This window comes from Lithobates pipiens, unplaced genomic scaffold (assembly GCF_037356315.1).
Source record: "Lithobates pipiens isolate NorthernLeopardFrog02 unplaced genomic scaffold, aLitPip1_a1.2 Scaffold_22, whole genome shotgun sequence".
Classification (NCBI taxonomy): domain Eukaryota; kingdom Metazoa; phylum Chordata; class Amphibia; order Anura; family Ranidae; genus Lithobates; species Lithobates pipiens.
The window spans coordinates 341,708,469-341,736,081 of NW_027507784.1; the positions used below are offsets into that span (position 1 = coordinate 341,708,469).

At 46.9% G+C, this 27,613-nt stretch overlaps 1 protein-coding gene across 1 annotated transcript in view; it reads left to right on the forward strand.

The window, feature by feature from the left end:
• The window catches only part of EPB41L5 (erythrocyte membrane protein band 4.1 like 5), a gene marked incomplete in the record, with an annotated part of 89,923 nt that overhangs the window by 48,326 nt on the left and 13,984 nt on the right, over positions 1-27,613 (forward strand). The window contains 7 exon segments of the mRNA XM_077450206.1: positions 6,897-6,966; positions 7,121-7,290; positions 12,695-12,798; positions 14,772-14,793; positions 14,979-15,027; positions 15,372-15,484; positions 24,756-24,923. Of these exon segments, the coding sequence (XP_077306332.1) occupies positions 6,897-6,966; positions 7,121-7,290; positions 12,695-12,798; positions 14,772-14,793; positions 14,979-15,027; positions 15,372-15,484; positions 24,756-24,923 (696 nt within the window).

The window sequence follows — 27,613 nt, forward strand, 5'->3', positions numbered from 1 at the left end:
GAAACGGCTCCAAAGCATCATGTTTCCACCTCTGTACTTAACTGTAGAGATGGTGTTCTTAGGGTCATAGTCAAAATTTTTCTTCCTCCAAACGCAGCAAGTCGATTTAATGCCAAAGAGCTCAATTTTGGTTGCATCTGACCTCAGCACTTTCTCCTAATCCTTCTCTGAATCATTTGGCTGTTCATTGGCAAACTTCAGACTGGTCTGTACTTGTGTCTTCCTAAGGAGGGGGACCTTCTGGACACTGCAGGATTTCAATCCATGGCATTGCCAATGGTTTGTTTGGTGACTGTGGTCCCAACTGCCTTGAGATCCTTCACAAGCTCCTCCCGTGTAGTTCTGGGCTGATCCCTCACTTTTCTCATGACCATCCTCACCCCATGAGGAGAAATCTTCCATGGAGCTCCAGACGGAGGACGATTGATGGTTTCTTCTTCTTCCTCTTCTTCTTCTTCCTCTTCTTCTTCTTCCTCTTCTTCTTCTTCCTCTTCTTCTTCTTCCTCTTCTTCTTCTTCCTCTTCTTCTTCTTCCTCTTCTTCTTCTTCCTCTTCTTCTTCTTCCTCTTCTTCTTCCTCTTCTTCTTCCTCTTCCTCAGCCATTAACAATAGTGCCCCTAATGGACCACCAGCAACAATAGACTACTGCCCCGCAGCCAGCATCAACCGACTGTCAGCCAGCAACATCTCTCCTAGCAAAAACTGACGCCCCAGCAATATAAGACCCACCGCAAGCAACTATAGACCTCCTGCAAAAATCTAATCCATAAGTACAGTGTGGTGCACATCCCCGGGACAGGAAGTCTGCTACTGGCAGGATCACCAGGTGATGATTAAAGGGAAAGAAGTAATGCAGCCAACACATCCTAAGGACTGGTAAACTGCAGTATAGGAAGTGTTTTGTTCTTGGGGTTCCTTACACATCAGGTCAAATGTATGATGCATAAAATATAATTGATAGAAAGTCTGTGATTGGGCATTTTATTGTAATTTTTATTTTATTTTTTGGTTTAACATTAAAAAAAAAATTGTTCTCCCAGCAATTGGTGTCTCTTCCTACGGAACAGAAAAAAGCTGCGATGACAAAATTTCAATTTTATATTGTAAAAAGTTACCAAAATGAGTGGATAAAATAATGAATAAAGGCAGCAAAACCAAAAAGTGTTTTTTGTTAAAAAATAAAATAAAAAATAAAGTTATGGGATCTCTCCTTTTTTGAAATATTGATTGAGGTGAGCGGGAAAATCCTGAAAAAGGGGTGGGGGGGTGGGGAGGAGAATGTTATAATAAAACCAATATCTGAGTAGATCCTCTGAGGCTGAATGTAGAACTACAATTCCCTGCATGCCCTGACCTCCTCTGTTGGATGTAGCCCTGTCGTACTCAAAGCTCTCCACTAGGAGGCGATGCAGCCTTTGCTGTCATTCCTCATTGATGTGTCATGTTACAATGTTGCAACCTTTTTTTAAACACGAAATCAAAATATGAATAATTTCCTGCAACTATTTACAGTGTAAAGTGATTCAGAGATCTGATCTACGCACAGTGGGGGGAGGGCGAGAATCTCCGCACCCTCAGGAATTGCTACCTGCAGGCTCAGGATTGGGGGTGAGATTACTCTGTGCAGGGATTATTCATAATTAAGGAATGTGGATGTGGGGGGGAGGGGGGCGTTGGCACCAAAGTCTTCTGCCCTAGGCATTTGGAAAAATGTCACATCGGGCTTACAATAACGGACGTATTCCTTATATTCCCTTGGTTATAGTTTCTGTATATATCCGAGGCTGTGACTGCCCATTTCTGCTGAAATAAAATCAATCGCACAATCAATCTGAGAAGGCTGGTAGACTTTTACTGAGAGAGAGGAGCAGTTAAGTGGAGTAACTATGCAGCACAGCAGGGAATGTAACGAGCATAAATGCCCAGGTCTGGGCACAAAAAACCCCTTGCAGTGCCCTCTCTCCCCTGCACAGGGCTGGGGTATGAAGTCCAGGGGGTTGTAGAAGAGGGCGTATTCCTCACCTGACTCCATGCTCCAGCATGCTCTCACTCTGTGCGAACGCTCCACCGCAGCCTCCTCCTGTAAACTGCTTTCATCCGTGTTTGCACGCTCGCCCCCCAGCCACGTATAGCCATGGCTGAAAGTTTTGAGAATGACGCACAAAGTCTGCTGCTTCCGTGTTTTTTTTAGAGCTTGGTGTCAGACGTTACTATGGGATACTGAAGTATAATTACAAGCATTTAATAAGCGTCAAAGGCTTTTATTGACGATGACATGAAGTTTATGCAGAGGGTCAATATTTGCAGTGGTGACCCGTCTTTTTTAAGACCTCTGCAATTCTCCCCGCGTCTTGTCAATCAACTTTTGGGCCACATCCTGACTGATGGTCACCCCCCCCCCCCCCATTCTTCCATAATCAATGCTTGGAGTTTGTCAGAATTTGTGGAGGTGTTTTATTTTATTTGTTTTTACCCACCTCTTGAGGATTAAGTTCTCAATGGGATTAAGGTCTGGGGAGTTTCCTGGACATGGAGCCAAAATTTCCATGTATTGTTCCTCAAGCCACTTGGGTATCACTTTTTCCTTATGGCATAGTGCTCCACCATGCTGGAGAAAGCATTGTTCCTCACCAAACTGTTCTTGGATGGTTGGGAGAAGTTGCTCTCGGAGGATGTTTTTGGACCATCCTTTATTCATGGCGTTCTTAAAGAGGATGTAAAGGCAAAAAAAAAAACACACACCCTGCAAGGCAAAGGCATAATGAGCTAGTATGCATAGCAGAAAGGAAAAAAAAGAGTGGGTTGCGCTAGAATAAAAAATATATAAAATATAAGCAAAGTTACACCAATGTGGATAACTGAATAAATAATTTTGTCAATCCTGTGCAAAAAGAAAATTAAATTGCGTAGGAATGGACTGTAATGTATCAATGAAGATAACAAGTGTAGATCCCTATTGCTAATACAAACAACATAGATAGTAGTTGATTAATCTAATAACCAAAAACCAGCCAATCAAACTGTGTAGGTAATAAAAAATAAAATTAAAAAAAAGATAATTTTTTCAAAAATGCAATTTGCTTAATACATTAGTGAAACATAATTATAATTATAAACAGTGAGAAGTATATTATAATGTCCATAAAGTCTTTAGAAAAAAAAAAATTTATGTTTGCAATAACTCCACGGTGATACAGTGACGGCAAACCATCCAAAATTGATGTGAATAGTGCACGACCTCCACCACAGATATTACTGCCGCTTACCAAAGGTATATGGTTCCTTGTTACAGAGAACCATACAGCGCAAATGACTGACTCCCCCAGTCCAGGGTATTCACAGGGGGATAAGGAAGATACAGGAACTCGTTATTTCTCCCAGCCTCCAAACAAACTTCCTCTCATCGGTTTTCATAAAGGAGATAAAACTCGCAATAGTGTAAAACCCCAAAAATTTAATAAAGTAAAAATACAGATTGCGCACTTACAGAGTGTCACTTAAACAAGTCGCGTAACTTGTAGCATACTAGCTCATTATGAATAACTTGCCTGAGAACGAAGCCCCCGAAGCGGTCCTCCGTCTTCCTCTTTGCTGCTGCCATGTATCCCGGAGCGACTTCCGGGTCTCGCTGCTCCGGCGCTGTGATTTGCTGGAGCCGCGATGACGTCACTCCCGCGAATGTGCACGGGAGCTGACACGAGCGGCATATTGCCGCGGCCTGCCCAGTGCGCCTGCACGCCGATGTCTACGGTGCATGCGCCATAGACATCGGTGGCTGTCTTTGGATAAATATCTCCTAAACTGTGTAGGTTTAGCAGATATTGCTTGGACCTACAGGTGAGCCTTAATCTAGGCTTACCTGTAGGTCAAAGTTGGTTGTAAGGGTTTACAACCACTTTAATAGCCCCACACCAGGGATATGCAATTGGCGGACCTCCCAGCTGCTGCAGAACTACAAGTACAAATTGTGAGTGAGCCCCTCACTCCCTTGGCTGAGAAGCGACCCCCACACATGAATGGTCTTGGGATGCAGGACTGATGGCACCACTTTCCTTTTCCTCTCTGGACAAGGTTTTTTTTTCGGATTGCACCAAACAGGTCTCAGAATGCATGACACAGGACTGATGGTAGAACTCACCTTTTCCTCCCTGGACAAGGTTTTTTTTCTGGATGCCCCAAACAATCGGAAAGGGGATTCATCAGAGAAAAAAGGACTTTCCCCCAGTCCTCAGCAGTCCAATCCCTGGACCTTTTGCAGAATATCAGTCGGTCCCTGATGTTTTTCCTGGAGAGAAGTGGCTTCTTTGCCGCCCTTCTGGACACCAGACCATCCTCAAAGTATTCTCCTCGCTGTGTGCGCCGATGTCCTCACATCTGTCTGCTGCCATTCCTGAGCAAGCTCTGCACTGGTGGTGCCCCCCCGACCCCCGCAGCTGAATCAACTGTAGGAGACGGTCCTGATGCTTGCTGGATTTAAAGAGGGATTCCACCTAAAAAAAAAAAGAAAAAATATTAAAAGCCAGCAGCTATAAATACTACAGCTGCTGACTTTTAATAAATGGACACTCACCTGTCCCGGGTTCCAGCGATGCCGAGGCCGATCGATCGCTCGGCTGCTGCCGTCACCATTCTAGGTGAGGGAATCGGGAAGTGAAGCGAATCGGCTTCACTTCCCGGTTCCCTACTGCGCATGCGCGAGTCGCGCAGCGCAATAGGAATTCTCCGCGCTGTCACTGGGACCTGTGTGTGTCCCAGCAGACAGCGCGGCAGGACAGGATATGACATAGACCAGTGATGGCGAAACTTGGCACCCCAGATGTTATGGAACTACATTTCCCATGATGCTCATGCACTCTGCAGTGTAGTGGAGCATCATGGGAAATGTAGTTCCAAAACATCTGGGGTGCCAAGGTTCGCCATCACTGACATAGACTCCCACGGGAGTCTATGCCCGGAAGTGGGTGTAAATACCTGTCTGACAGGTATCTCCACCCCCCTCCCCCCTGTAAGGTGCCAATTGTGACACCGGAGGGGGGGAGGGTTCCGATTAATGGAGGTTCCACTTTAGGGTGGAACCCCGCTTTAAGCGCCCTGAAGCCTTTGTCACAAATGCAGTGGAAATTTTTTTTATTTTTTTATGGGATTAAGCTCATTTTCATGGCAAAGGGGGACTTTACAAATAATTGCAATTCATCTGATAACTCTTCATAACATTCCGGTGTATGTGCAGATTGCCATCGTAAAAACTGAGAAAGCAGACTTTGTGAAAATGAATATTTTTTGTCATTCTCAAAACTTTTGGCCACGGCTGTACAATACAGGATTAAAGAGGAAGTAAACCCTGATGGGTTTACTTCCTCTTTCATTCCCTGCAAAGGCAAAGCATAATGGACTACTATGCATCGCATCGCATCGCATAGTAGCCCATTATGTGTCACTTACCTGACACAGGAGCCAGCGAAGTCGCCGCTGTCCCCTGTAGTCCGCCGCATCCATCTTCTCGGTGGGGTCTCGCAGCTCCGCCGCTGTCCCCTGTAGTCCGCCGCATCCATCTTGCTGGTGGCGTCTCGCAGCTCCGCCGCTGTCATTCGGCGAAGCCGCGATGACGTCACTCCCACGCATGCGCGCGGGAGTCGACACGCGCGGCAGCTCCATTTTTGGAAATGCCGCGCTTAGTGCGCCTGCGCGTTTTCGGGCAAATATCTCCTAAACCATATAGGTTTAGGAGATATTGCTTGGACCTACAGGTAAGCCTTAATTTAGACTTGCCTGTAGGTCAAAGTGGTTTGTAAGGGTTTACAATCACTTTAATAGCCCCACACCAGGGATATGCAATTGGCGGACCTCCCAGCTGCTGCAGAACTACAAGTCCTATGAGGCATAGCAAGACTCTGACAGCCACAAGCATGACACCCAGAGGCAGAGGCATCATGGGACTTGTAGTTCTGCAGCAGCTGGAGGTCCGCTAATTGCATATCCCTGCCATACACTGTGTGTGATGACTAGAGGGCTCCGCCCACAAACCAGAGCTTCAGGGAGAGAGGGAGCATCCTGGAGCATCAGGTAAGTAACACGGCCTCTCCTGCAGCCCCCTAGACTGAGTATTTATCCCTTCCACATTTTGAGATTTTTTTTTTTTTTTTTTTTTTTTTTTTGGCAGTAAAGCAGAACTTAACTGGGGGGGGGGGGGGGTGTATATTCTTGTTCCCCCTGACTTGTCCGTGGCGCCGCCATCTTTACATATCTGTTGCTCATGTAGATGTGTATTGGGTCTCTGCCAAGTCTTTAGGACCTGCGGCACAAAATGTGCGTGCGCGCAGCTGTTTCCACTCACGTGCAGTTAAGCTTCCCAGGTTCTGACATCAAACGTTAAGATTCTGAGGCTTGTTCGCACAAATGCGTGGAAATGGCCATGCATGCGCTTTTCTGTCTTGGGGACAATGGCGGCACATCTGTGCATGCGAGAAATCGTGCAGAGTGTTTCAGAGTTAAATTGTAGAGAATCCTAGGAGTCCGCAGGGTGCAATGTCATTCTGGCCTCAGCCAGGAAGCTGAATGTGCGGGTAGAAGGAAAAAAAAAAAACGCAATCTTTGTATAAAACTAAATGTCCTTTTTCTTATTGGGGGTGGGAGGAGAACAAGAAAAGATTAACATGGGTTTTTAGGGGGTTAAGTTTGCTTTAAGGCGATGACTCTCGCTTTATCCAAAGCAAACAAAAAGCCGTTTAGAGCGCAGTAAAATGAGTGCGTTCTGCTGAACACCAAGAGAAGCAAGCACAGAATGAACACGGTGCATGTAAATGATTTCCGTTTCCTGATGTTTGTGTGTTTTATTTATCTTATTTTTTTTTTATCTATTATTATTATTTTTTTTTTTTTTTTTTTTTTACCTTCCAGGCCAAAGATCACGCGTCTGGATTTTAGGAAGGCCAAACTGACGCTGGTAGTGGTTGAGGATGACGATCAGGTGAGGGACCGGCGCTCTTCCCGTCCGGGGTCTCTGTGTAGAGGTGATGGGTACTCAAGGTGCCGATCCCCCGAACCTTGTCCATATCTGTGTCTGGGGTGATCTGGAAGAATGCATGGGAAAAAAAAATGCATTTTATGCTTTGTACCCGCAGGGCAAGGAGCAGGAACACACGTTTGTGTTTAAGATGGACCATCCGAAGGCCTGTAAGCACCTGTGGAAGTGCGCCGTGGAGCACCACGCCTTCTTCCGCCTCCGGGGACCGGTCCACAAGGGATCCAGCCGCTCCAGCTTCATCAGGCTGGGCTCTCGGTTCAGATACAGGTGAGGGGGGGGACATGGGAGGGCCGAGTACACATTGGGGGTGGGGGGGGGAGATTGGGAATGGAGTACAAATACCATTGATGCTTCACCCCCTGTAGGGATGGAGTAGGAAAACGGTTTTTTTCCTGCCATCTGTGTCCCATTGGGGAGATTTTCCTTTATTTCCTGTAACCCCCTCACCCCCAATTATTCCTTTTTACAAATTCCTTTGTCAGTCCATCCAGGTCCAGACCTAAATGTGACGGAGATTGGAGGTAACCTGATGTAAACAGAAAAGAGTGCGCCGCCATCTAAGTGCAGCCATTTATTAATGGATATAAACCCATAAAAAAATGAATAAACAAAAAAACAAAACGACAAACAACAAAACACACACACGTATGAACTCCCTGCATTTGGAAAATGATCATCATGTCATTAAAGCGGGAGTCCGCCGGGACTCCGCGTTTTTTTTTTTTTTTTTTTTTTTTTTTTTTTTAAAGTCAGCAGCTACAAATACTGCAGCTGCTGACTTTTAAAATAGTGACACTTACCTGTCCAGCGCGCCCGCGATGTCGGCACCCGAAGCCGATCTCTAGATCGACACTCAAGTGCTGCCGCCGCCATCTTGGGTATGGGAATCAGGAAGTGGAGCCTTTCGGCTTCATTTCCCGGTTCCCTACTGCGCATGCGCGAGCCGCGCTGCGCAATGAGGACGGTCCCCGCTGCCTCTGGGATCTGTGTGTTTCCCAGCAGGCAGCGGGGCACTTGCGGAAGGGGATAGGCACTTGCGGAAAGGGGCGTAATGTACGCCCCTTTCCGCAGAGAGCTAGCCCGGAAGTGGGTGCAGATACCTGTACTGTACAGGTATCTGCACCCCCCCTCCCCCCTGAAAGGTGCCAATTGTGGCGCCGGAGGGAGGGAGGAATCCGATGAGCGGAAGGTCCATTTTAGGGTGGACCTCCGCTTTAATAAGCCGCTATGCAGAGAACGTCAGGAATGGCAGAGTTCAGCAGGGAGACGGCCAATGTACAGTGCCATGAAAAAGTATTCACACCCCTTGAAAACTTTCCACATTTTGTCATGTTACAACCAAAAAAAAAAAAAACGTAAATGTGTTTTATGTGATAGACCAACACAAAAGGGGGTTATTTACTAACTAACTAACTTTGGGCGGCACAGTGGTGTAGTGGGTAGCGCTCTCACCTAGCAGTAAGAAGGGGCGCTGGTTCGAATCCCAACCATGACACTACCTGCCTGGAGTTTGCATGTTCTCCCTGCGCCTGCGTGGGTTTCCTCCGGGTACTCTGGTTTCCTCCCACACTCCAAAGACATGCAGGTGGGTTAATTGGCTTCTGTCCAAAATTGGCCCTAGTATAAGAATGGGGACCTTGGATTGTGGGCTCCTTGAGGGTAGGGACTGATGTGAGTGTGCAATGTACAGGGATAGGGACAGTTGTAGACACTCACTCAGGTTGAACTGGATGGACTGGTGTCTTTATTCAACCTTACTAACTATGAAACTAAAGGAAAATCCACTTTGCCCTGAAAGTGCACTTGGAAGCAAAGTCGCTGTAGATCCGAGGGGGACATGCAAGGAAAAAAAAAACAGCATTTTAGCTTGCACATGATTGGATGATAAAATCAGCAGAGCTTCCCCCCTTATTTCAGATCTACCCCTTAGATTTAGAGTGACTGCCCTTTCCGTTCGTAAATAACCCCCAAAGCGGCACATAATTGTTGTGAATTGGAAGGAAAACGATAAACAGTTTTCAACATTTTTCACAAATATGTGAAAATTTTGGGGGGGAGGGGGGTGTTTGTATGGTGCCCCCCAATACTTTGTAGTGAAAGGTATTTCTACAATTACGGCTGCAAGCCTTTTTTTGGGTCTAAGGAGAAATAACAAGCGCTGTACTAAGTGCGACATTACTGGTTGTTTAATGTAGGTGTAAAGACTGCTACAGGAGTACGGACAACGTGAGCGTGTAGCACTGCGATTCATAAGCATCACTGGACGGGTGATCCCGATGCTTATGAATCGCAGTGCTGCATGCGCATGCGCTCTTTGGTTTCCAATATGTGCATTAGTGTTTATTCAAGACTCGATTTTGCTGTGGAGGTGCAACCATCATCCAGTGGTCTGGGCTGATTTTTATACCAATTACAGGACTTTACGTTTTTAAGCACCCCTCCCCCTATCCTGCAATCGTACTCCATCTGTGCAATAGTAGTAGTTTTCTTGTTATTGCAGTGTAAGCCGGGGGGGGGGGGGGGGGAGGGAGGAGGTCTCAAACTGGCGTCTCTCTAGCTGTTGCAGAACTACAAGTCCCATGAGGCATTGCAAGGCTGACGGTTCCAAGCGTGACTCCCATAGGCTGAGGCATGATGGGACTTGTAGTTCCACAACGGCCGGAGGGCCGCCGGTTTGAGACCCCCCCCCTGGTGAAAACGGACACAAGTCAGTTTACATTACATAGAGACAACGTGGGTCCACCCCGTCCGCTATCAAAATGCAGACATAAAGGGAAGAGACGCAGATGTAAAAAAACTGATCTCCAGTTAATTGAGCGCCGATTTTAGCTGACCAAGCCCATGCGAAGGGGAAAAATCGCCATCGTCCATTGGCGGACAGGAAGCGTTCTTGGGTTACGCTGCCACCTGGGCTCGGTTCACGCTACGGCGACCTGAGCGTTGGACGACTTCTTGGTGACCTGGGTACTACTCTGACAGAAGCAACTTTTGGGAATGCCGGGGAAAATCTTCCTGAAATGTCGGCTCCAAATCGCATCAATTAAAGCCGAATTCCACCCATCAAAAAAGTCTAGCTGCTGACTTTCAATAAACACGCTCGCCTGTCCTACGGTCCGATGTGGCTGCCCGGCGCCTCGCTCCTCTCCCCCCCTCCTCTCTGCGGCGCCGGCATTGCAAGCAATATGCATGCGCACAGGCTGTGTGGGGTGTGCCTGGGCACTCTCTAATCGCCCTGTGTGATGCTTATTCCCCCCCCCCCTCCGCTTCCTGGCTCTTTCCCCTTGCAGTGGTGCTTCCTTCCTTCCTCTCCCACCGGTTGCTGCGGGGGGATGTTTTTGAATGAATGCATGAACACAGTGAGAGATCTAATCTGATCGCTTCTGTGTTCGTTCTTAACCGAGTCGTAGTAAACCGTTTGCTATGCTTCGGTTTGTGAATGACCAGGAACCACTCGGCACAGAGCACTTCCCATTAGTTTGTGGATGAATGTAAATTGTGAATACAGGTGCTGTAGCACAAAATATCAATAATACAACATTGAATAATACAACAAAAATCCTCATGAAAGTGAAAAGAAAACAAAGGTGTGTTCTGATAATGTGAAAATGTCCAAACGCTAAAACGAGACGTAAACTTCATAAAACATATATGTCCAATCATAGTTAGTAAGGTTGAATAAAGACACCAGTCCATCCAGTTCAACCTGAGTGTCTACAATTGTTCCTATCCCTGTACATTGCACACTCACATTGGTCCCTACCCTCAAGGAGCCCACAATCCAAGGTCCCCATTCATATACTAGGGGCCGATTTTGGACAGAAGCCAATTAACCTACCTGCATGTCTTTGGAGTGTGGGAGGAAACCGGAGTACCCGGAGGAAACCCACACAGGCACAGGGAGAACATGCAAACTCCAGGCAGGTAGTGTCATGGTTGGGATTTGAACCAGCGACCCTTCTTACTGCTAGGTGAGAGTGCTAACCACTACACCACTGTGCCGGTAATTACTCCGTGACAGATGGTGTGGCAATGTAGGCAAGGAACTGGCTGTGTAGCACATTCAAAAATGGGACGATCGTTCTTCTTCTAATGGGAGGTTGTAGACACAGTTGTCACACAACAGTGGGACTATGGAGCTTATATCGACTGAAGGCCGGATGGTCATCGGCGGTACCAACCTGTCTACAAATGAAGCCTGTAGACGGATCACTCCAAATGCAGACGTTCGATCAATCGGCAGGAATGGCACAACCAGGTATCCAAAGCTCAGACAGACCTTCAGATCGGATGGAAGTTTGGATCTGTGTCCGATTTTTATTCAACAACTTGCACAAGCCCCAGGATTTACATGACTTTGTCATCTCTGTTCAGGAAGTTGATGCTAAAACCTGGATGATTCCTGAACAAAGATGGCGCTGTCCTCTTCCTTAGAAAAGCAGTGGTGTCCCAGCAATGGTCTCCGCTGTCGGCCATACGCAGGGTGCTGTTTTGAGCTCTAGGGTGTGCACCATAATGTAATGGGCTGTTCACAGCAAGTGTGGGCACCCGGCTTCGCCATCACAGCTAGACGCACATGCGTGAGCCGTGTTGTGAATGGCTGGGCAATCTTCTGGGACCGGTAACGTGCCCCCCAGAAGATTGTAGGGAGCGAGGTGGAGGGTGGGGGGGGGGACGGGAGAGGGTTACCTCCACGCGGTGCTAGGAGAGGAAGTGGGAGCTGGTTACCTGTGAAAACTAGGTAACCCCCCCCCCCCAATAAAAAAAGACATGCCAAATGTGAAGGCAACATACATTAAAGACTATGGGCACAGGGCGGATAGAAGTCTCCTTGAAGTAGTACAGGAACCTTTTATAAAAGTCGGAGAGACTTAAAGTGGTGGTAAACTCTGTTGCACTGCTTGTACCTACAAGCCTATAATAAGGCTTACCTGTAGGTGCTGTGTAGGTAGGTGCTGATGTCGGCCGTCTCAGTGCTGACATTGCGGCACTGGAGGGCTTCCTTCAAAGATGAATTTCTCGTAATCTGCTGGTAGGAAAAACCTACTAGCAGATTATGACATTTAATATATATACACATACATTTACAGTACTTGACCCAAACGCTAACTCTGTCACTGACCTAGATCAAGCTTTGATCTTGCTATTTTTTTATTATATAATAAATTTCTCGCTCGCTCTCTGTAGCTCGCTCTCTGTAGCTCGCTCTCTGTAGCTCACTCTCTGCAGCTCGCTCTCGCTCTCTGCAGCTCGCTCTCGCTCTCTGCAGCTCGCTCTCGCTCTCTGCAGCTCGCTCTCGCTCTCTGCAGCTCGCTCTCGCTCTCTGCAGCTCTCGCTCTCTGCAGCTCTCGCTCTCTGCAGCTCGCTCTCGCTCTCTGCAGCTCTCTCTCGCTCCCCTCCATTCAGAGAAACACAGGGCCTGGCTTCAGTGTGACTGATCACTGTAATAGCCGATCGTGCCCCGGGCTGGCACTGAGACCCCCTTCTCTGTGCTGAGGTTAGGGTGGGGGGTCTCAGTGACAGTGCCGGATACAGATGCGCATATATGTGGGCTCACATGTTTTGCCTGTAGTTTAATCAACCTCCTAACCATTCACTGAGGAATCATTAAAACTTTAGATAAACATTTAACTTTGAGTAACCCAGTTCTTAATTGTTGTGTGTCTCTTCATAGCGGGAAGACTGAATACCAGACCACAAAGTCCAGCAAACCGCGGAGATCGGCGTCCTTTGAACGCAGACCCAGCAAACGCTACTCTAGGAGAACTCTGAACAGAGGTGGGATCATTTTTCTTTCTGAAGTCCTTCAATAAATAACACCCAACCCCAACCAATACATTCATTTTTTTTTTTTCTGACAAGAGTAGGAAAGATTTAAAAATGTCTGGAGCCCCATAGGGGAGATTTTTTTTTATTATTTATTTTTTTCCCATGCCTGTCCTTTTGACAACCATAAGGGGCGTGGCCTGAGTATTAGTGACCGGGATGGGAAAGGACGAGAGGGTTTTTTTATTATTTTTTTATTAAACTATATATGTAGGAGCGGTGGCTGCTTACTGAGTCTCCAAAATACTTCAGGCATCCTTCAATGAATACTAAACATTAGAAGAATCCTAAGAAAAATCGGTGTGCCGCACTCTAATGTACCTATTGGTAGTCTACCCATCAATGTTATTGTAGCTCAGCCTTTCCCAACCGGGGTTCCTCCAAAGGTTTCTGGGGGTTCCATGTCTAATGTAAAGAACCTTTTTCCTCCAACTGTCCATCAGTATAAGGATCGTCCCTTGTCCCACTGGCAATAAATTTCTGCTCACAACCGATGAAATGGAGGCCCTTCTTTGCTGATTGCCAATATAAGAGATTATTTTTGGCTAAACCACCAATAAAAGGGAAACCCTTCTCTGTTGACCACCAATGTAGTGAGACCCCTTCTCTGCTGACCACCAATGTAGTGAGACCCCTTCTCTGCTGACCACCAATGTAGTGAGACCCCTTCTCTGCTGACCACCAATGTAGTGAGACCCCTTCTCTGCTGACCACCAATGTAGTAAGACCCCTTCTCTGCTGACCACCAATGTAGTGAGACCCCTTCTCTGCTGACCACCAATGTAGTGAGACCCCTTCTCTGCTGACCACCAATGTAGTGAGACCCCTTCTCTGCTGACCACCAATGTAGTGAGACCCCTTCTCTGCTGACCATCAATGTAGTGAGACCCCCTTCTCTGCTGACCACAATATAACGGTGGCCCTTGTCTGCTAACCACCAGTATAATAAGACATCTGCTGACCTCCAATGTGAGGGACGCCCTTCTTTGACCTCCAATGTGAGGGACGCCCTTCTTTGACCTCCAATGTGAGGGACGCCCTTCTTTGACCTCCAATGTGAGGGACGCCCTTCTTTGACCTCCAATGTGAGGGACGCCCTTCTTTGACCTCCAATGTGAGGGACGCCCTTCTTTGACCTCCAATGTGAGGGACGCCCTTCTTTGACCTCCAATGTGAGGGACGCCCCTTCTCTGCTGACCTCCAATGTAAGGGACGCCCCCTTCTCTGCTGACCACCAATGTAAGGGAGGTCTGTCTCCATTGGATAGTGATTTTAGGGGGCACTTTTCTAATGACCACCAATGTAAGGGAGGTCTGTCTCCATTGGATAGTGATTTTTGGGGGCACTTTTCTAATGACCACCAATGTAAGAGGACACTCTTGGTCATGGCCCTTTTTCTTTCCTACTGTCCACCAATGGGAGGGACCCCCAAAGACCATTAATGTGAGGGGCCCTGCTTCTGCTGACATTTCTAATGACCACCAGTGTAAGAGGACTTAAAAAGTTTCACGGTCTGCTTTGTGTTTTTTTTTTTTTTTTTTATTTATTTATTTATTTATTTATTTTTGTTCCCTGGTCAGTATTTTTTTGTTTTTGTGTTTTGTTTTTTTAATCCCATGGTTATATCAAACATGGGTTTTATGGCACGACTACAATTTATTGATTATGGTAATGTATCGGGAGCTGTAGATGCAATCCTTTTTTAGCAAGAGAAACCCGACCAATATTTTCAAGGGTTCCTCTAGTGGGTGAAAAGGTTTCGAAAGGCTGCTATAGATTACCAATATTCCTGACATGGTAAAGACGGGTCTTATAATTGGGTTTCATCCACCAATATTGAATGTTTGAAAATATCTGGCAAAAATTATTTGACTGACTGCATTTTTTTTTTTTTTTTTCTTCTCTTTGCCTTCATATATATACAGGAGGAAGACCTGATTTTACCAAGTAAGTGAGAGTCCGATATAATGGGAGGAGGAGGGAATCACTTTGGTGAGCCAGAGTTGGAGGATGGGGAAGGGGTGTGACCTTATGTTGAATGAGCCTAGCCCCTCCCTCTGTAGTAGGTGAAGGGTGGAAGCCTGCCTTTTTATTGGCTAATCCGCCTTTTAACTCCTTTTTATTTTCCCCAGCACTGCCTTAAGGAATGATCCTGCCATTCAGAATAATGGATCGCAGCAGGTATGACTTCTATCTGGTGATACAATGTTTCAACTGCAGTGTATCCATTTCTGTGTCATTATATAGCAACTGAACTTTTATCGGCAGTCTCTAATCAGGATATCTGACACTGCCGCCTGATATGCATAGAATTATCCTCTTATGGCCACTAGGAGGATAATCTATTCATCAAATACAAGACTTGTGCATCAAGTAAAAAATATACCAGAAAATTTGTAGATTTATGAAGGTCTGGTCAAATGCAGGCTGAAAAAAATTAAATCTATACTGTTGATTAAAAAAAAAAAGTTTTTATTGCTTTTGGATGTAAACTCTGCTTTCTCTCTCCGATTTACCTCTCCCAGGTGTGGCCTGTAAGGCCTTCCCTGCCTGTAGTCACTGCCCTCCCTACAGAACCGGTGCTGGTGGAGATCGAGAACCTGAAGAGGAGTCCTGGCACCACCCGCAGCGACAAATGGTTTGTCTTTTCCTTCTACAGATTGGTATAGTCACTCATGGGGTTCTCAAGAGCAGTGCTTCTCAACCACTGGACTGTGGTGGCCTTCAGCCAGGCCACAGCCTGCCTTCTCCTGGGCCTCTAGCCAGCTGTAGATCCTCTAACCTCCCTCAAACTCCTACAATGGCCTGCAGTGCCCCTCAATCTTCCACAACACCTCCCATAATGGCCTGCAGTGCCCTGCAACCTCTCGCAGTGCTTCCTATAGTACCAACCCAACCTCCCATGGTGGCTTACAGTGCCCCTCAACTTCCCATATCACCTGCAGCTCCCATAGTGCCAACTCAACCTCCCATAGTGGCCTGCAGTGCCCTGCAACCTTTCACAATGCTTCCCATAGTGCCAGCCCAACCTCCCATGGTGGCTTACAGTGCCCCTCAACCTCCCACATCACCTCCAGCTCCCATAGTGCCAACTCAACCTCCCATAGTGGCCTGCAGTTCCCAGCAACCTCTCAGTGCTTCCCGTATTGCCAACCCAACCCCCCATGGTGGCTTACAGTGCTCCTCAACCTCCCACATCACCTCCAGCTCCCATGGTGCCAGCTCAACCTCCAATAGTGACCTGCAGTGCCGCCCCCCCCCCCCCAACCTCCCACTAGTGTCTCATAGTGCCAACCCAAACTCCTATAGTGGCCTACAGTGCTCCTTAACCTCCCACAACACTTCCCGGCTCCCATAGTGTAACATAAAAAAAAAGCCCACAGAGACTGGCAGTCACCTGCAGGGCCCTCCACTCTCCCACATTGCCCCTGCAAAACCCCTTCCTGGAGTGATGCTGCCCCTCACCCCCCACAGTTGCACCCAGCTCCCTCCAGAAACCTCGTCCTTAGACTGCATTCATATTTTGCATTTTTAAAATGCACATAAAGTTTTTTTTTGAACCCTACACATAGAGCAGTCTGTCTGATTTTTGAATAGGTTGCTCTACGCTCCACAAATGCGGCAAAGCAGCTCACGTAACTTTTTGAGCGTTGTGCAGTTTTTCATGTTTAGTGTGCGATAAACGTGCATTTTTTTTTTTTTTTTTTTTTTTTTGCTGCGTTTGGGGTACCTTTTAAACAATGAATGGTGACGCAAGGTTAACGGGCGGTTTTCATGCATTTTGTAAAAAGTGCCCATGTATTAATCCATGTGTTGCCATGTATTGCGTTTAAGGCAGCCTATTGATTTATGAATGAACAACACACCACAGCAGGTGAAAAAAAAAAATGTGCATTGCCCTTTTCTCCAAATACAGCGCACCACAACGCGTTGTATATGTAGTGTTGTGTGCTCTACTGTACAAAGCATTGGGGTGTCATTTGCAATAAAAGGTGCTGCAACACACCGAGCTTAGAATAAACCGAAAAACAAACGAGCCAAAACCAAACAAAATAGTGCTGATCACTTGTTATAACAAATTGGAGATTGAGGTGGGAATGGGGCCCTTTGCCGCTGTGCGTTCACATAATGCATTCATTACCTATAGAGTCCGCCTTTTCAAAATGTTGAACTATTTGTTGTGTCTGTCTTTGTGTTGCGCTGCTTTCCTGTATCGATAATCAAACCTCCAATCAATCGATCAGATCATGCAAACCTCTTTCGTGATTATAATCTGCGCTCCTAATGCGTGCTTGGTGGTGGCAGCGGTGGTGGGTGGAGCTTGGCTGGCCTTATCCAATACTGTGCGTATGGATCTCTTGCTGCGATTGGCGATCCATCCTATATAATCTCATGATTTTATCTTTAGATCTTGGCTGATAAAATATCTCAATTTGTTTTTGTTTTTTTCTGATCTTTGCTTGGCTAGTCTGTGATTTTGGGGGGTCTTCTTGATTGGGTAATTTGTATCAAATCTTAAACATCAAGACGACAAGAGTACTTAAGAGATGCGAAACAATGATATAGATAGATAGATAGATAGATAGATAGATAGATAGATAGATAGTATTATAATTTTATTCCCAAAGGCAGAAGCATGCTGGGCAGCAGTGGCCCGTCCATTAGGGGCACATGGGCTGCGCTCCCCCATCCATGCATCTGGATTACAATGACGGGGGGGGGGGGGGTGTTTTTGTTTTTAAAGCACGTGATTAGAGCCAGAGGCTCTAATAGGCTTCAAAAAAGGGTGGGCTCGGGGCGCAGTGAATCTCATCCAGTTGTGTGACAATAGCGAATGAATATTCTCTATTGCCACGCTGATCCTCCTCTTGGCCAATTGGGAAGCGGGTCTTGAGACCCGTCACCTGATTTGCTGAAAGGACAGGCAATCCTATTGGATGCTGAGGAGGGAGGAGCCACACAACGGAAGCTACCGAAGTGGAGAAAGAGAGGATACAGGAGGCGATGCCCACCTCCGAGGAGGAGAGGGCCCAGGAGCCGCTCTGCCCGCAACCCGCCAAAGCAGAGGAGGAGAGGACACGAGCCGCTGCCTGCAACCCACCTGCTGCAGAAGTCAAGGAGGAGAGGACATAGGAGCCGCTGCCCATTGGAGCCTGCAACCTGGCCGCCACCCCACCTAAGTGCTGGGGTGGGGGGGACTGGTTATTTGCTGCCCCCCCCCCCCCCAAAAAAAAAATTCCAACCGCCACTGAGGGTGGGACTTGTAGTTCTGCAACAGTTGGAGGGCGGCAGGTTGTACACCCATGATTTAAGGTATATGTAAACTCTCGCCTTCTAAAACAATCCATTCAGATTAAAATAGAAATATAAATAAAAATCAAAACACTTTTGTGTGTAGATATAGAAGGGGAAAAAAGGGTTTTATAATAATTTTTATTTTATTTTTTTATAAGTGATCACATAATCTCCATAATCTCTGTTTTCAACTGCATAATGAGCTCAGAGAGCTGGGGATGGAGAAACAGCAGTACCCACTGGTCTTCCCAGTAAATGGCTGTGCAGCAAGGGCATGTCGGCACCAGTCTGATCATTGGCGGAGAGCAGGAGGAGTTATCAGCACAGCTAGAAATCTGAATACGCTGTGCTCTTATGCTTAGTGTGGTCAGCTATTAATGGGAAAGCAGAGACGCTGGCAGGGATTTCACACAAAGTAAGCAATACAAAGAGAACGGGAGACCGGTCAAACCATGTCTTTATGGAGCTGTGCGGTAGGGTTGAGGTCAGGGCTCTTTTCAGAACACCAAGGTTCCTCCACACCAAACTGGTCAAACCATCACATGATTTTACCATGTTTGTTGGATGAGAAGACCTGGCTCACCATTGGTCTTCTAATTCATCCCAACCGTGTTCAGTAGGGTTGCGGTCAGGGCTCTGTGCAGGACACAAGTTCCCGCACACCAAACTGGTTAGACCAAGTCTTTGCTTTATAAACGGGACAGTCATGGTGGAACAGTAAAGGGTCTTCACCAGACTGTCGCCACCAGGTTGGAAGAGCACAATTTTGTCTTTTCAGGTCATTTCAAATTTGCAATTCTGTGTTTTTTAAAATATCATTAAAAAAAGCTTGAATATAGAAGAAGGTATCATTCGGCAAAAAATAGCTTTGGTGGCCTTTCTATGTGGTCCTTTTTTGTCTGATTGTCATCTGTGTACTAGAGATGAGCGGAGTGATCTCCACTTCTGTTGTCCCCATGTACCTTCAAAAAGTACATGGTACAGCAGGCACATGTCTTCAGGAATATGAAAAGTATGAAATCATAGCGATCACTAGTGATGGACGAACGTTTCGCCCGGCGGTCGTTTCGCGGCGAATTTCCGACTTTCGCCGTCCGCGGGTTCGAACGCCTTTTTCCGTCGTTCGCCCCGGCGGACTTACGTGTTTAATGTATACAAGAACTTTAACCTTTCGTGACACGTTTATCATGTGTTACAGGACAACCAATTGAGACATGACAGCTCATGGACACTTGGACATTCCCCCTAACCTATAAATACACCCGATCCGGTGGCCATTTTACATTCTTTCTTCTGTCACTGTAGGGAAAGGATCCTGTGTGGAGTAGGGACAGAGAAAACGCTAGCTATTTGGTACACAAAAGTTCTTTTCAGGACTGGTATAGGTGTTAGGTCAGCAGCCTGAGTTTCTTTTGTCAGTTTAGATAAAGGGACAGAGCGCTGTATGCTGCTATTTTAGGGACAGCTCAGCCAGATTAGTCTTTCTTCATCATCATCATCATCATCATCATTAGCTGTTACTATCAGGTCCACAAAAGAGCTGTTCCAGCTAATCGTTCCAGCCTACTCTTTTTTGCCAATTTGTATAGGGACAGGCAGGAAGCAGTGTGTCAGGCAGTGAGGATAATTTTAAAGACTTGCTGTTACTATTAGTTCCACAAAGGTTCTTTTCAGGACTGGTATCAGTGGTACGGTAATAGGCTTGTACACGTATAATATTCTTTCTTCCAAATATAGAAAGAATATTATACTTGACTGCTGCCCTTCTGCTGCAGTCTGCTAATCATTCACAACTCACTTGTTCCACAAAGCTCTTTATCAGGACTGGTAACTTGGTCTGTCTAGGGTGCTACGGTACATAGGCTTGGGTGCGGTACAGTCTGCTGTTCTGTAAGGACCGCTATCGGTCCACAATACATAGGGTTGCCGTGCACTACTGCTGACCGCTGCCCTATACTGCAGCAGTCCTTCAGCGGTATAGGGACTGACGCACAGTCTGCTAAACACTAACACACAACCTGCTTGGTCCACAAAAGTTCTTATAAGGACTGGTAACTTGGTATAGGGTGCTACGGTACATAGGCCTGAGTGCAGTACAGTCTGCTGTTCTGTAAGGACTGCTATCGGTCCACAATACATAGGGTTGCCGTGCACTACTGCTGACCGCTGCCCTATACTGCAGCAGTCCTTCAGCGGTATAGGGACTGACGCACAGTCTGCTAAACACTAATACACAACCTGCTTGGTCCACAAAAGTTCTTATAAGGACTGGTAACTTGGTATAGGGTGCTACGGTACATAGGCCTGAGTGCAGTACAGTCTGCTGTTCTGTAAGGACCGCTATCGGTCCACAATACATAGGGTTGCCGTGCACTACTGCTGACCGCTGCCCTATACTGCAGCAGTCCTTCATTGGTATAGGGACTGACGTACAGTCTGCTAATCACTAACACACAACCTGCTTGGTCCACAAAAGTTCTTATAAGGACTGGTAACTTGGTATAGGGTGCTACGGTACATAGGCCTGAGTGCGTTACAGTCTGCTGTTCTGTAAGGACCGCTATCGGTCCACAATACATAGGGTTGCCGTGCACTACTGCTGACCGCTGCCCTATACTGCAGCAGTCCTTCAGCGGTATAGGGACTGACGCACAGTCTGCTAAACACTAACACACAACCTGCTTGGTCCACAAAAGTTTTTATAAGGACTGGTAACTTGGTATAGGGTGCTACGGTACATAGGCCTGAGTGCAGTACAGTCTGCTGTTCTGTAAGGACCGCTATCGGTCCACAATACATAGGGTTGCCGTGCACTACTGCTGACCGCTGCCCTATACTGCAGCAGTCCTTCATTGGTATAGGGACTGACGTACAGTCTGCTAATCACTAACACACAACCTGCTTGGTCCACAAAAGTTCTTATAAGGACTGGTAACTTGGTATAGGGTGCTACGGTACATAGGCCTGAGTGCGTTACAGTCTGCTGTTCTGTAAGGACCGCTATCGGTCCACAATACATAGGGTTGCCGTGCACTACTGCTGACCGCTGCCCTATACTGCAGCAGTCCTTCAGCGGTATAGGGACTGACGCACAGTCTGCTAAACACTAACACACAACCTGCTTGGTCCACAAAAGTTTTTATAAGGACTGGTAACTTGGTATAGGGTGCTACGGTACATAGGCCTGAGTGCAGTACAGTCTGCTGTTCTGTAAGGACCGCTATCGGTCCACAATACATAGGGTTGACGTGCACTACTGCTGACCGCTGCCCTATACTGCAGCAGTCCTTCAGCGGTATAGGGACTAAGAGTTTTGTCACAGGGTGATTTAAAAAATGACAGGCAGAGGAAGAGGCAGGCCCTTCCGCAGGGTGGTAGGGGTAGGGCAGGAGCAACAGCCTTGAGCCAAAGTGGGAAGTTGCAGAAGGTGCGTTCAATTACTTTAAAGGACGCACCAGACTTGGTTGAGTGGCTCACTCAGCCTTATTCTTCTGCACCCTCCTCATCCTCTCGATCTGCACCCTCTTCTTCACTCTCTGCTATGTGCACCCCCAAAGACACTACCACCAACAACACCACCACCACCACATACCTTCCGCTTGAGTGCAAATGGGGGCCTTCATGCTCCAGTGTTTTAATAGGGACCCCCGTATAAAAAGCATGAGGGTCAAGGACCAGTACTGGGTGGCAACGTACTTAGATCCCCGGTACAAACACAAAATGGCGGAAATGTTACCGCCGTCGCAGAGGGCTGTCAGAATGCAGCACTTCCAGGCCTTGCTTCGAGAAATGCTGCATTCTGCTTTTGCGTGCGCTGGCAGAGGAGGAATTCCAACTCCCAGAGAAGGATTTGCGGGTACCAATCCAACAGCGCCTGCAAGAAGAGGCCGGTTTGAAGATGTGTTGGTGACTTCGGATATGAGGTCATTCTTTCAGCCGACCCATCGACAGGTGTCATCCGGATCCAGCATCAGGGAACGCCTAGACCGTCAGGTGTCCGACTACATTGGGTTAACGGCCGATGTGGACGCTCTGAGGAGTGATGAACCCCTAGACTACTGGGTGGGCAGGCTTGACCTCTGGCCAGAGCTTGCCCAATTTGCAATCGAACTGTTGGCTTGCCCCTCATCCAGTGTCCTGTCCGAAAGGACGTTCAGCGCAGCAGGGGGGATTGTGACCGATAAGCGTACTCGCCTAGCTCACGACAGTGTTAACTACCTCACATTTCTAAAAATGAATGAGGCATGGATCTCGGAGGAATTCAACACATGTGATCAGTAGACCATGTATATGTCTATAAACAATTTTTGGAATCAAGCACACAGACCTTCTTAATTCATTTGGCTCACTTCCCTGACCCAAAAAAGCACACCGTACTATATGCCCCTACCCTCCTCTTTGAAGAGGTTGAGCGGTGTCATATTTCTACTGGGGCTGCTTATTATGAGGGGTTCCCACCATCCCTGTGCTGTGCTGACTTCCTCCTGGGTGTTCTTATTATGAGGGGCTCCCACCATCCCTGTGCTGTGCTGACTTCCTCCTGGGGGTTCTTATTATGAGGGGATCACACCATCCCTGTGCTGTGCTGACTTCCTCCTGGGGCTGCTTACGGTGCTGCTGTCAGCGCTGTATGTCACGGAGCTGCTGTCAGCGCTGTATGTCACGGAGCTGCTGTCAGCGCTGTATGTCACGGAGCTGCTGTCAGCGCTGTATGTCACGGAGCTGCTGTCAGCGCTGTATGTCACGGAGCTGCTGTCAGCGCTGTATGTCACGGAGCTGCTGTCAGCGCTGTATGTCACGGAGCTGCTGTCAGCGCTGTATGTCACGGAGCTGCTGTCAGCGCTGTATGTCACGGAGCTGCTGTCAGCGCTGTATGTCACGGAGCTGCTGTCAGCGCTGTATGTCACGGAGCTGCTGTCAGCGCTGTATGTCACGGTGCTGCTGTCAGCGCTGTATGTCACGGAGCTGCTGTCAGCGCTGTATGTCACGGAGCTGCTGTCAGCGCTGTATGTCACGGAGCTGCTGTCAGCGCTGTATGTCACGGAGCTGCTGTCAGCGCTGTATGTCACGGAGCTGCTGTCAGCGCTGTATGTCACGGTGCTGATGTCAGTGCTCTGTATTACGGTGCTGCTGTCAGTGCTCTGTATCTCCTGCACCCTCTTGTTTGCCTACCCTGGTCCCTGACCTTCCCTCTCCTCCATTGCCTTCATTAGCTCCATAGTCCTGAATTGTCAGAACAATTTCCCAAATAAAAAAAAAATGCTTGTAGTTATCGATCCCAAATTCACCTCATACATGTATTATGCTATTGTCCAGGTGGTGGGACTACGTGCTACCCCCTAATAATTACCCCGTGGCCGCAAATTCGACCTAAAGGTTTGCGAAATTCGCCTCCCATTGAAGTCAATGGAGCCCGCGGCGAACGGTCGTTTTCGCGAACGTTTGTGTCCGTTCGCGTTTCGCGTTCGCGAAACGTCCCGTCGGAAGTTCGTCCATCACTAGCGATCACCATGCAGGCAGCAGGTTTCCCCGCAAAATTTTAACCTGCAGGTGTCCCTGCAGCCTGAAGAGGGCAGTGTGCCTCTGTTTAATACTACATTTGTCTGACGCAATTACAGTTTCTAAAAGTAGATCAAATTAAAAAATTTTAATTAAACACATTAGCAAAATAAAATGTAAAAACTATTTTATTTAATGTTTTACTCTTATCAGACTTTAGGATACTATTAATACCTGAGCAGGGTATCCAAGTCCTAAATAAAATGAACAAAATAAAAGACTTGTCTATCATTTTAAAGTGGTTGAAAAAGCCCAAGATTTTTTACCTTTTATGCATAAAGGTAAAAAAAATCTTTTGTGCAGCAGCCCCCCCTCCCATAATGCGATCCAGCTACCGTATGTGCACGAGAGCAGTGGCTCCCCCCCCCCCTGTCTCTTTCTCATTGACTGAGACAGCAGCCAGAGTAATTTTGGCTCTCGCTACTGTCAGTCATAGCCAGTGAGCCAATAAGGAGAGAGCGGGGCCAGGGCCAGGAAGGGAGACACAGAGCAGCAGCTCAGGAGCAAGCCTGCTTGGGTGCCTCCATTGCAAGCGGCTTGCTATGGGAGGTGCTGGCAGGGTACCCGATAGGAGGAGGAGAGCAAAACCACTGCACAGAGCAGGTAAGTATGAGGTGTGTGGGTTTTTTTTTTTTTTTTTTAAATCTCACTTTAAAAAATAAAGGTGTTTAAGGTGATTTTTGGTAGGAAAACTAAGAGATGCTCATTGCATTTGAAGCTGCTGAATTTGGTTTGGATGTCTATGCTTCTATGAGCCCTGTTCATGAAAGGGTTAATCTGACTTTCTTTAAATCCTGCGACGTCCTTTGTTGACTTTTCTGATCTCGAAGCTTTAAGACCATTTTATGTGGCTGCTAATGGGGGGGGAAAAATAATCAAATATCTTCCTGAGATGATCAAGCGATGATTGCTGCCTCTTCCTCCTCTTGCCTTCTCCCTCTGGCTGTTTTTGCTGCTTGCAGGTGATGGGGCGCTTCGCTCTGCTCTCCCTCGATTTTAATTTACGCTCCTCTCCGATCCCTGTACCTCATTTCCGTTGCTCTTTAAAAACGCAGGCCGGCCAGGAATGAAGGCGGGAGCCACTGGAAGTCCGAGGCCTCTTCCTCGTCGCTGTTGGCAGACCGGAGCTACACGCACTTCGTTTATCAGCAGAACGCGAAGAATGCCGGGCAGCCGATCGAGCTGCGGGGCTTGCCCGTCAGGGCTACCATGACTGAGCTATAGCTCCTCCAGTGAGCCGGGATTACCGAAGGCTTTCCTAAAATCAACCACCAAATGCCTGACACCATCAGAGTGACTTAACTGGACATGGATGGTATAACAGATTTGTAGATCTCACAGGATGACCATGTTGGGACTTTGTGTTCTAATTCTTTCTTGTAAGCGTTAAAACGGTGTTAGGTCAACCTGGGTGCCCCCCCAAAATCTCACTGTCGCCTGACCCATCCTGATACAATGGTATTCGGGGGATGGGTCTTTCATGGGCGTCTTTAGATGGCCTTACAAAACGCTAAACCAAATTAGAAAATATCGAATGCATCAGGGTGACTTATGTTTGCCATAAGAGCCATCCTCTTTATATATTAGACAATTTACTACCAAGGAATATCTGGGACTTCCAGCAATACAACCCCACCAAGCTGGTCAAACTATGACTAGATTTGAGCATGTTTGTTTGAATTTGTACCATTTTTGGTGAGTTCAGGTACTGACGTTGAGTGAGAAGACCTTGCTCACTATGGGCATTCCACTTCATCCCAAAGGTTTTCAGTAGGGTTGAGGTTAGGACTCTGTGCAAGATACTCAAGTTCCTCCACATCAAATTGGTCAAACCATGTCCTTATGGAGCTGGCTTTGTACACAGGGGGGACACAGTCATTTTGGAACACAATGGGGTCTTCACCAAACTGTTACTAAAATGCTGGAAGGGCACAATTGTCTAAAATGTCTTTGTATGATGGAGTATTACCATGACCCTTCCTTTGGAGGCACCTATATGCCATCATTTAGAGGGGTGATCATGTATATTTTTGGCTATATAGTGTATGTTCTAAAAAAAAACAAAAAAAAAAAAAAAATCAGCAAGACTGAATAATCTGTCTACATCTAATTGCAAAAATGTTTGCTGGTTGCTTATGGATTCACTGTTTAACTGCAAAAGATACTACAAATTCAATAAACTGGTGGCACAGTCACCAATGGCTCACACAAGGTCAACTCTTACGTGAAACTAGAAGGCCAAATTGCCAAATTTCTCTAATGCACAATAAAGTTTATATAAAATGTACATAGACTGAAGAGAAGAGCCCTGTCTTTTGATGATTTAATGGGAACTGATAGAATTCAGGAGCCAGTCAGTCCATTGTTGGTTTTACAGACCAGCATCTTGAGCTTCAGCTGACATCCAAATTATGACAAGATTGTTGTAATTTGTGAGGTCAGGTACTAATGTTACATGAGAAGACCTGGCTCACCATCAGCATTCCAATTCATTCCAAAAGTGTTCAGTAGGGTTGAGGTCAATGCTCTGTAGGACACTTGGGTTCTTCCAATACAAATTGGTCAAACCGTGTCTTTTATGGAGGTGTTCAGTAGGGTTTAAGTCAGGGCTCTGTGCAGGACCACTCAGGTTTCTCCACACCAAATTCATGTCTTTTATGGAGATGTTGGTTGAGAAGACCTGACTCGTTCTAGTTCATCATAAAGGTGTTCAGTAGGGTTAAGTTCAGGGCTCCGTGCGGGACATTCGAGTTCCTTCACACCAAACTGGTCAAACCATGACAAGACTTTAGCATGCTCGTTGAAATTTTGTGCCTGTTCATGAGGTCAGGCACTGCTATTGCATGAGAAGACCTGGCTTATTATCGACCTTCCAATTCATCCCAAAGGTGTTCCATTGGGTTGAGGTCAGGACTCTAGTACCTCTAGACCAAACTGTTCAAACAGTGTCTTTTTAGAGCAGTTTTTAATAGAGTAGAGGTCAGGGCTTTGTGCAGGACACCCTAGGTCAGTGATGGCGAACCTTGGCGCCCCAGATGTTTTGGAACTACATTTCCCATGATGCTCAACTACACTGCATAGTGTATGAGCATCATGGGAAATGTAGTTCCAAAACACCTGGGGTGCCAAGGTTTGCCATCACTGCCCTAGGTTCTTCCACACCAAACTAGTCAAACCATGACAAGATTGTACCATATTTGTTGGAATGTGTGCCAATTTGTTAGGTCGGGTACTGATTTTGGATGAGAAGACCCAGCTCGACATTCCAATTCAACCCAAATGTGTTTTAGTAGGCTTTCGGTCAGAACACTTGGGTTCCTCCAAACCAGACCGGTCAAGCCATGTCTTTATGGAGCTGTGCAGTAGGGTTGAGATCAGGGCTCTTTTTCGGGGCACTTGAGTTCCTGCACACCAAGCTGGTCAAACCATGACACGATTTTACCATGGTTTTTGTTGGATGAAAAGGCCTGGCTCACCAATGATGTTCTAATCCATCCCAAAGGTGTTCAGTAGGGATGAGGTCAGGGCTCCGTGCAGGACGCAAGTTCCTCCACACCAAACTGGTGAAACCATGCCTTGACTTTGTACAAAGGGGACAGTTTATGGTGGAACAGAAATGGGTCTTCACCAGACTGTCACCACAAAGGCTGGAAGAGCACAATTGTCGTGTAATTTCAAATTTGCTGTTCTGCGTTTTTTTAAATATCATAAAAAAAAAACTTTAAGTTCATTCAAGTGCAGCAGCAGCCGTGTTGCAATCCCTTTATGTACGAAAGGCCTACACGTTTGTCAGATCTACCATGTAACTTGTGATTACACGCAATTGTCATTGAATCTCTATGGTCTGCGTTGCTCCAACGCTTTTAAGGATATTTAATGCTGTATAGATGTGTTATGTTGAACATAATAGTCG